This window comes from Zootoca vivipara, chromosome 10 (assembly GCF_965207765.1).
Source record: "Zootoca vivipara chromosome 10, rZooViv2.hap1.1, whole genome shotgun sequence".
In the NCBI taxonomy this organism is placed as follows: Eukaryota; Metazoa; Chordata; class Lepidosauria; order Squamata; family Lacertidae; genus Zootoca; species Zootoca vivipara.
The window spans coordinates 32,495,805-32,505,597 of NC_142593.1; the positions used below are offsets into that span (position 1 = coordinate 32,495,805).

The 9,793-nt window shown below is 41.7% G+C and overlaps 1 protein-coding gene across 2 annotated transcripts; it reads right to left on the bottom strand.

Annotated features, from left to right (window-relative positions):
* Positions 1-290: 290 nt before the first annotated feature.
* On the bottom strand, positions 291-6,489 carry LOC118076919 (survival of motor neuron protein). 2 transcript variants are annotated; one of them, XM_035100127.3, is made up of 9 exons: positions 6,382-6,489; positions 5,409-5,480; positions 4,624-4,749; positions 4,021-4,218; positions 2,736-2,873; positions 2,443-2,514; positions 2,069-2,179; positions 1,117-1,178; positions 291-701 (listed from the first exon to the last, which is right to left on the bottom strand). In XM_035100127.3, the coding sequence occupies exons 1-8, from the start codon at positions 6,433-6,435 to the stop codon at positions 1,122-1,124; spliced, it is 828 nt and encodes a 275-aa protein (XP_034956018.2). In that variant the 5' UTR covers positions 6,436-6,489; the 3' UTR covers positions 291-701; positions 1,117-1,121. The 2 variants fall into 2 exon arrangements, with proteins under 2 accessions (XP_034956018.2, XP_088509419.1); XM_088653293.1 differs by lacking the exon at positions 5,409-5,480.
* Positions 6,490-9,793: the final 3,304 nt, after the last annotated feature.

Sequence of the window (9,793 nt, forward strand, 5' to 3'; positions counted from 1 at the left end):
GTAGTTGTATTTCCTAAATAGTATAATCTTGTATGGTATTTTATTTAGCAATACTATTACATTCTGGCTTTGAAATTAGTGCTATGTTTTCCTGCTAACAAAATCTTTAACCTAGATGGGTGTGTGCTGAACAACCTAAAGACATCATTGCATAAAAATTCAAGTTCAATTCCCTCAGAGATGTAATCTTCACCCACAACAAAATGTAAAAAGATGTTTGGTAACTTACAAATTACCTAGAAGCTTTCTAAATATAAACACCACCCATTGACATATTATACAAATGCAAGTTGAGAAAAAATAATTTTATTGATCACTAATACAAACCAGTTGAATGGTGTAACTGATGACCTTGTTTAAGGTTTAAATGTGTAGTCAACTTGGCATCACTGAAGAGTTAGAAATGAAGATATTCTACAAATTGAAAGATTGCTTTACAAATCAAAGCAAGTCCCAATAATCAGATTCACTTGAAGAACAGTTCACTTAGTCCAGAACAGGTACCTGATTATTAACAAGATACGGGCACCTTGCAAAAAAAAACAGGGCTATTCATTCAGAAATCTTGCTAATGATGATGAAAACATTGCTGTCAGATTCCTCTCTGAGTTATCCAGTCAGTAATCCTGGTACCATTGAAAGCTTCTTTGCTGACCAATACAGAGTTGGGATGTCCTCCTTCATGGGGGATTTTTTTAAACCTAGTTTTAAAAAGACCATGGGGGGTAGTAAATTCATTTTAGAAGATATCATGCCAATGCTAAGGTTATGTTCTATCAAAGCTGATCTATGTATCAGAAATAGAGGAAACTTAAAAATCTGATGCTGATAGCCATCCATCCCTCATACACATGCACTCTTTTACAGAGAAAATACACATACAAGCCACATTCTAGTATTTGACCCCCCCCCCTTTGCAGCAACCCTGGACTGATTTAGCTACAGGAGCCTATTTTCTGTGGGCTCCCAAAGAAACACCATAAGGTGTGCTTTCCCCATCTCCCCAACAAGCAAAAAAAGTCACCAGCCCAAAGCTGATCTTGTGCCTTCAAAATGAAACTAAGTTCAGCTTGCCCTCCATTGCAAGTTAAAGTTAAAACAAAATGCAGTACTTACAACAGCTACTTAGAGTGGGCATGTCTCCCCAAGGCAGCTTCCATGCGGCTCTGCTTTAAACCCTGTGCAATACAGGAGACAGAATGGGTTGTTACAGAGGACCTGTTCATATTGCCGCCCTATAAATTACTGGCGATGGAAATCATATTGCACTCAACCTGATTATCTAAATTGGGTCAGCAAACTTTTTGAGCAGGGGACCTTGTGGGGAACCGGACTATAGTTTTTTTTGGGGAAAGAACGAATTCCTATGCCCCACAAATAACCCAGAGATGCATTTTAAATAAAAGGACACATTTTACGCATGTAAAAACACGCTGATTCCCGGACCGTCCGCGGGCCGGATTCAGGTGATTGGGCCGGATCTGGCCCCTGGGCCTTAGTTTGTCTACCGTGTTTCTCATATTATAAGACACGTCTTATATTTATTTTTTCCTCAAAAAAACACACTATGGCTTATTTTCAAGGGATGTCTTATTTTTTTCCTCCTCCTCCTGCCGCGGCCGGCATTGCTGCTGCGCCTATCACTATGTCTTATTTTCGGGGTATGGCTTACATTCCTTGAATGCTTAAAAATCCTGCTATGGCTTATTTTATGGGTATGTCTTAAAATATGAGAAACAGGGTACCCATGATCTAAATATTCTTAATAACAGTGGTAAAAGCAGTTCAGTAGGTCTTTGGTTAAGAGAAGGCGCATCAGCTGGCACTCCCTATAATCGGAAGATAACACACAGCAGAATTGTTCCTAGATTAAATGTGTGCAAGTCTGTCAGCCACAATGTTCCATGTCTCTTTAATGAGCTCCAGAAATATTTATTTTATGTAATCTGTCAGGTTTTGACCAGCCACAAATCAAAAGATTAACCTATTTAAGCAGTGTTAGTGCCTTAATTGGTGACTTGGGCAAGTTGCTTGCATTTTAGTACAGAAAAAGATGTATGTTTCTTACCAGATAGTAACCAGTGTGATAGCCACTCATATACCAGGCGATTAACATACTTCCCAAAGCTTCGTCGTCATCAGGAGAATCTGGACTGAAAGGTGGTGGAGGTGGTATCAACTAAGAAGATAAATGAAAGACTTCTCAACTGGATTAACTACCTTTTCTTCTAAATACATTGAACAAGAAACAATTGTTCATTACTAACATTTAGAACAATTCTTAATGCAAATTTAATTGAACTAGGGAAATAATAATTGTAGGGGGACATTCCATTATTTAAATCCCCAGCTCAAGTGGTACCATTCAGCGTCTGGGTTATTAACTTTCCCTTTTGTGACAAGAGTATCCCTTTACTGTCACACATTTTACCCATCACTCACCGGTGGTCCTGATGGAAATGGTGGAGGCCAGCCTGATAAAAAGGGTGGAGGTCCACTGAATTTCATTCCAGTCTACACAAGAGAAATTTAAAATACAATAAAGGGTCTTCATTATACCAATGCTTGCAAAATTAAGCATGCAAGATACAGCAACCCCCAAATCTCACAAAAGCATCCATGACTAGAATGGCACCTGTAATTCTGCTTGTAAAGGTAAAAATACTACTCTTTTAAATAGCTGGAACACTACCATATAGTAATTGGACGTCTTTCAGATTTACTACTATGCCTACCCTTCCAAGGCCTGGTACTGGTGGTGGTGGAGGAAAGTGAGAATTCCACTGTGCTGATTTAGTACGATTGTATTTGTTTCCAGGTGACCGGAATGAGATGTCACTTTCATCTGTTGAATACTGAGTCTCATTTTCATTCTAGAAAAATAATAGTAATTAGGAATTTGCAACCAGTATTTGCAAGCCATACGTAGCTATAACTAATGAAACCTCAAAAAACAACATTTTCTTCTGTTCTGATTTTGTGACATTCCAAAAGACACCCTCTTGAATGCAAACTGTTAAAAGGTTTTATGAACCTGCCCTTTGGGAACTCTACTTTCATCTTTCCCCTATTTCTACTTACGTTTTGACATATTCTCATCCGTGCCTGCCCTTTTAATGATTATTGCTTATGTCCTCTGCTTGGATTAAAATAAATGAATACTGGACGTTACTTAGAAGCATTTTAACATGCTTCAAATATGCACAATCACATCCACTCCCTGGTTGCAACAGAAGTAGCCTGCCACAAGCAGCACAAGAAGGTGAAAACACAGCAAAATGCTTTCGATCTTTTGCAAAGGGAGCCAGTAGAATTTTTGTTTTACCTCACTATTTGAGCTGCTTGCCATGTGGTATTATGGATATACAACAGTTGCTCAAGTAAATGGGATTAAAGCTACTACTAGACCAATATACAGCTGGGCTCAAGAACTATGGAGATAGCACTGAAATGTGGGTGGGTGGAAATGCTGCCTTTTATTCTGAAATTGCAAGCAAGTTTCATCTCCAACCTTTGTGTTGTTTGTTTACTACAAATATTTTTCTGTGTGCTCTTTAGAGAAGCTCTATAAAAAGCAGGCAGCAGATTTTCTCCCAATCAGAAATTGCTATGCAAACAGGCAGAAAGACTTGCTATGAGGGTTTCATGTGGCTTGGCTGTCCACCCCTGAAATAAATCATGTGCAGGAGGCCCAGGACTAAATTCAGCTCCCACAGAAAAAGGTAAATTCCTGTATTTCATTTGCTTTAGCTTTAATCCTCACACACTGTACTTTGCTGAGCTGTGAAAGACATGTGTTGTTGTTGTTGTTGTTTAGTCGTTTAGTCGTGTCCGACTCTTCGTGACCCCATGGACCATAGCACGCCAGGCTATGTTTTGACGTTTGGTCAAAACATAACTTCTCTAAGTTATTTAAGCCCCTTCGCCACGACAAGGCAGTGATCCATGAAGGGGGAAAGACATGTAGCAATGATAAATTGTCCCATTTCAGTCAAGTGTAAATTTTCTACTTGGCCTCACCTCAGCAGCACTTTTCTCATTTGTTCCCTCAGTATCCGTTGGTGGTAGCAGATCTGACAGATTTTGCTCTTCCTTATTTCCATATCCAGTATAGACAACTACACACGTCCCTTTCTTCCAGTTAATTGAGCTAATAGTTGCTTGGTACACGTTGCCATCTTCAGACCAAACTGCACTGCATGCATCACTAACTCTCCACTGCATTGAAAGGGGACAAAAAGTTAAGTTGGTGGTGTTATGAATTTATTCCTCACTCTACTATACTTCATCCTTTATCACCTCTGTTTTAAATAGTTTTGCAGATGCACTACCTAAAAATACTTTCCAGCAGCATAATATTGCAAATACATTATTATTGCTTAAATAAAAAGTATTTCCCCATTTTAAGAACTGGAACACCTGAATTGAACTAAAGGCAAAATACAGGCCATTGCAAAAACCAGACTATTCCCCTGTAAAAATTCAAGTGCAACAAGAAAAAACTTTAGGTTTTTGTATATGGGAGCATGTATTTATGTTTGAAAAAACAGGATCATAATTCCATGATTTTAAAAACATTCTTAGTACTATCTCCTGTCACAGTTCCCCTCCCCCCAAAAACACCTGTTTCTGTGGTCCAGCATTACTTTTCTTCCTACTCTTGTTCTTTTTATTATTTTTTCTTTTTGTCCCAGCGTTTTGTTCTGTTTTATCCAAAGGCTCTGAACAGTCACCATTCTTCAAAGCATTCTGATGGAAAGAAGATACAAAATAATTATTTTGCAGGTTTCCAACTCCCTTCACTCCTTAAACTATGTCACAGCTGTTGGTATTTTATTTTTTTACTAGTATTACCCTGTTTCTCCTAAAATAAGACGTAGCCATAAAATAAGCCGTAGCAGGATTTTTAAGCATTCAAGGAATATAAGCCATACCCCGAATATAATAGTGATAGGCGCAGCAGCAATGTCGGCTGCAGCAGCAGGAGGAGGAAAAAAATAAGACATCCCCTGAAAATAAGCTATAGTGTTTTTTTTTAGGAAAAATAAAGAGGGTGTCTTATTTTTGGAGAAACACGGTAATATAATAATTATTACTTGAATATTCATATATTTCATCTAGATCACTTGATATGATGATGTACTGCACCAAATTTGATTAATCAAAACATATCAAGCATATAAACATAGAACTGTTCCTATGGGCTATCTGCTTTCAGCCCAGCTATTAAAAACCACAAGGATATTGAGAGAAGAAAAATGCAACAATCTTCTTCTGTCCCTTTCTTCCAATCCACCTATCTTTGGGGTGACAGTGCAGGATCAGAATGAGTGGCCACCATACAAGCTTGAGGTTTTGCAGTTCACATGTTGCATAGCAGGTGGGTCATTAACTAGAGTATGTTTTACCTTGAAGGATGCAACGGCTTTATCATATGCTTTTATGAGCGCTGTATCATCCCATATATCAGAATCATCACTCTGTAGAGACAAAACAGAATTGTAGGTTTCCTTTTTATTTTAAAGGCAGCTGCCACATGGTTCCTTTCCTTTCCTTAAATCATCTTTGAATAACTGATTGCCATGCCACATCATAAGTGGCTTTCCCCTGGTTACAATAACTGGTTGCCATGTGCAAATAGAAGCATCCCCTTGTGCATGTAGAACTTAGTTGTGAAACTTGTTGCATTCCGAGACAGCTTTACAATACTTTGTGCATAGCTCATGCTTTTGTTGAAGTTGCTAGGGCAAGCCTTTGGCGCAGAAATTCAAGACCCCGCTCAGCAGAATGAACAGGAGCCCTCCCCCCAATGTAACCCAACAGTACCAGGTAAGTGGACTGAAACCTAGTCCACAGTGCAATCTAAAGAAGAGACCCCCAATGAGACCACTAAATCCACTCACCTTACTATACCACTGCTTGCTTCCGTTTTGGAAGCAGGTCGACCTTCTTGCTCACCCTACTTAAGCAGTTACTTTCTAACCTGTGCCATTAAGTTAAGACGGGGGACATGCAGGAGAAATGATTTTGAGGAGATATGGAAGGCGTTTGTAGAATTTGTACTGTTAAAACGGAAAGGGGTCAAACCATCGCAAGAGGTTTTGGGAGGTTGGATAGTTACAATGGAATGGTCTCGGTGGTGGGGTGTACAATTTTATTCTTATTTATTTATCATTATTACTTCGTAAAAGTAAAAAATAAAAAAGCAGCTCCTTTCCCCTCAGAATCCGCTCCGCTGAACTGCGAAGCTAAGAGTCCCTCCTGAGCAGCGCCTCACGCGGGAGTAGCGGCCTCGCCTCGCCCGCTCAGCCGACAGCGGCCCCCACGGAGGGAAAGCGAAACCCTATGAAGGGCCATGAAAAGCCCGGCCTACCCCAGTACCTGCCCGGCCCCGCGTCTGAACAGCACCGCCTCGCCGTCGCCGCAAGAAGCCATGAGGGCTCCGGGATGAAGGCGCTCTTCCACAGGGCCTCTTGCCTCTACGTCATCAGTCGGCGACCGGGGGTGCGGAGCTCCACCGACAAAGGCCTCTTGCGAGCGCCGCCACCTCCTCGGAGCCGCCTCCGGGGAGATTGCCTTACTGCCCCCTGCAGGCCAGGAGGCCTCAAGCTCTTCCCGGCGACCGCCTCTTCCTCCTTCCTGCGACAAAAGCGGGGCGGGGAAAGGGGTGGGAATGCCACAGGTAGCAGCCTCGCTTTTGCTGCGCAACGAGAGTCTGGTGCAGGATTCCGTTTCCAACGATGGGCAGCGAGACCGAGGGATTAAAAAGCTGCCCTTCCTTCGATCAACGTATATACGGAAGGTGTGGCCCTCCAGGTATTGTTGGAGACCAAACCCCACCAAGTCTAGTTTAGTGGTCGGGGTTGACTTCGCCAGGGTTACGACTTGTCCTGTTAGGGCTTGAGGTATTGTTCCAAAGGTATTTGTTGTTGTTGTTTTGTGTTTTTTAATTAGGTTATACGTCAATCACCTTGAGATGGTTCGATCAGTGTTGATGAGGATGGGGAGTTGTAGCCTAGCAACATTCGAAGAGGGAAAGCTCCCCTATATTTACTTCATAGGAAAGCCCACATGCAGAGTAAAGGGATAATGCAGTCATACCTCGGGTTAAGTACGCTTCAGGTTGAGTACTTTCAGGTTAAGTACTCCGCGGACCCAGAAGTGTTTACTTCCGGATTCTGCCACGCGCGCACGCGCAGAAGCGCTCTGCCAGTGCTTCCCGCTCGCATTAAGTACTTTTCAGGGTGTGAATTAAGTACTACTTAACCCGAGGTACCACTGTAATTATTAGATTTTTTAAAATCTACAATACTGTCTTATTTATTTTATAGTACAGTACGTAGATTATTGCCTTCATTTTATGGATCAGTGGTCTCGTTAGACAGTAAAATTTGTGTTAAATTGCTGTTTTAGGGGGTGTTTTTCATCATCTGGAACGGATTAATCCACTTTCCATTACTTTCAATGGGAAAGCTCGCTTCAGGTTAAGTAAGCTTCAGGTTAAGTACGGACTTCCGGTTCAAATTGTGTACTTAACCTGAGGTACAAGCAATCAAATTTATTTCAGCTTTAAGCTCATAAAAGTACAAAACATAAACATACGACAACATACAAAACGAGCAAGATGCTCGGGAATAGTAACAATTGGTAAAAAATACAAAACATAAAGGGTATACAGGTTTAGGAATGAGTTAGGAATAAAAAAATATAATGAATAAAAGCAATTTCAAATTGTATACAACAATCCGTTACGTCTCTTATAAGACAAAACGGAGGTTACTTTTTTTGCCAATTGTAATGTTATACATGAATCTGAGTCTTGCAATAGGAAGGCAAGCTGCAACTCTGTCGGGAACCCAGACGATTTTTGGAGTAATGGAGTCAATAGTTTTCCGAGCAGCACTATATAAGGGACATATGAGCACTATGTGCTGAAGGGATTCAATCGAGCGATTGTCACATGAACATAAAACCAAGACTCGACCCTTGGTAAATCTGTGAAAAAGGATGTTAGAGAGGAATACATTAAAGCATGCTTTAATAAAAGCGAAACAGTGACTGGCAACCGGAAGAGATTATTATCTGAGGTACCACTGTACACACAACAGCCCGCATTTATACGGGACTCTTGATATTCCAATGCTTATTGCCTCAGTCTGAACATTGAGCCATCAAAGTCATCCAATGTTGATAAACCACATCTCTACTGGGTCCTCCTCGCTCCTGAACCTATTTGTAGAATTTATAATCCACTTTATAGTCCCAGGAAGCTCTCAAAGAAGCTTACAAAAGGTTCTCAAATACTGGAACAGAAATTACATACTTCCCACATGGAACCAGAAATATTTAAGCAGTGTTTGTTGTCCCTTTCCCCAAGATCTCCCACCCAGGTGCTCTGCGGCAAGGGAATCAGTTCATAGGAACCAAGTCTTCTCTTCCTTGCAATTTATTTTGTGATACAGTATATCTTTTGAATTGCTAAACTGGGGCCAAAGAGTGACTTTTTAAAAAATTGATCTAGGAGTGTGTTTAGTTAAGGTGTAGGGCAGGGGTCCCCAGACTACGGCCCCCGGGCCGGGTGCGGCCCAATTGGCCTCCCAATCCGGCCCGCGACGACCCCCGCCGCCCGCTGCCACCGCCCGCTCTTACAGCGCACGGCGCGGCGGCGATCTTCAAAATCGGCAAAAAATTGCCGAAAATCCTTTGTGCGCATGCGTGTGGGACTCTCCCGACCCAGAAGAGGTCATTTCCGATGCACTTCTGGGTCGGGGGAGGCCCATACGCATGCGCACAGCTACATTTTTTCCGACCGTGTGCGTGTGCGCATGCGCACGGGCGCACACTCCCCCGCCCTCCGGCCCGCTGCGCGCGCACTCCCCTTCCCTCTGGCCCGCCGCGCGGTCGGCGCGGTGGGCACCGGCCCAAAGCCCGCTAAGTCTGGGGACCCCTGGTGTAGGGTAAAGGTAAAGGGACCCCTGACCATTAGATCCAGTCGTGACCGACTCTGGGGTTGCGGTGCTCATCTTGCGTTATTGGCCAAGGGAGCCGGCATACAGCTTCCAGGTCATGTGGCCAGCATGACAAAGCCACTTCTGGCGAACCATAGCAGCACATGGAAACACTGTGTAGGGTAAAAATGCTTTAATAAATTTAAGTAAAGTAGGCAGAATAAAAAATGTAGTTGATCTCAAATTTGTATTTGTACAATATATGGGGAACAGTAGCCTATTATTTCCTTCAAAAATACCTTCCCATATAAATTGTTTGCCAAGACCAGTTTCCTACTTAGCCATCTTGTTTTATATTAACTATGTTTTTTTTCTGATTGCCAGGCAAGTCAATGGATGGTAACAGACCCATTTTTCATTTTCATCCAGTTACAGCTACAGTAATATAGAAAGTGCTATCCTGTTTTGGGATGCACTAGAGCTCATCAAGTCAGCCACATTTCTTCCATGTACATCTCAAGTCTTAGTAGCATTTGTACTTCTATTTTTCTACTAAAGCTCTCCATCATGTACTTCCTTTTCTTAGATATATAGTACTTAAAAAGCATCATTTTCACTGTTGGCTTGTTAAATTTGAAACATCTTCCTCAGAGCAGGCTACCTTGTGCCAGTGTTGCTGTCATTCCAAGCACAAGGTAAACATCTGTTTACAGCAACATATAAACAGATATAAATGGATTCTATTGGTTGTATGTGTTTCATTGTATTTTTTGTTATGACTGTACACTGCCCTAAAACCCTACAAAGTTTTTTTAAAAAATGTTTACTTTCAACAGCAGCATTCT

Coding starts and splice junctions, on each gene's coding strand:
- LOC118076919 (XM_035100127.3), bottom strand. CDS start 6,435: ATGGCTTCTTGCGGCGACGGCGAGGCGGTGCTGTTCAGACGCGGGGCC. Junction 2,874..4,020: donor ATGAGAAAAGTGCTGCTGAG/GTGAGGCCAAGT, acceptor TTATTTTTCTAG/AATGAAAATGAGACTCAGTA. Junction 1,179..2,068: donor ATCACACTGGTTACTATCTG/GTAAGAAACATA, acceptor TGTATTGCACAG/GGTTTAAAGCAGAGCCGCAT.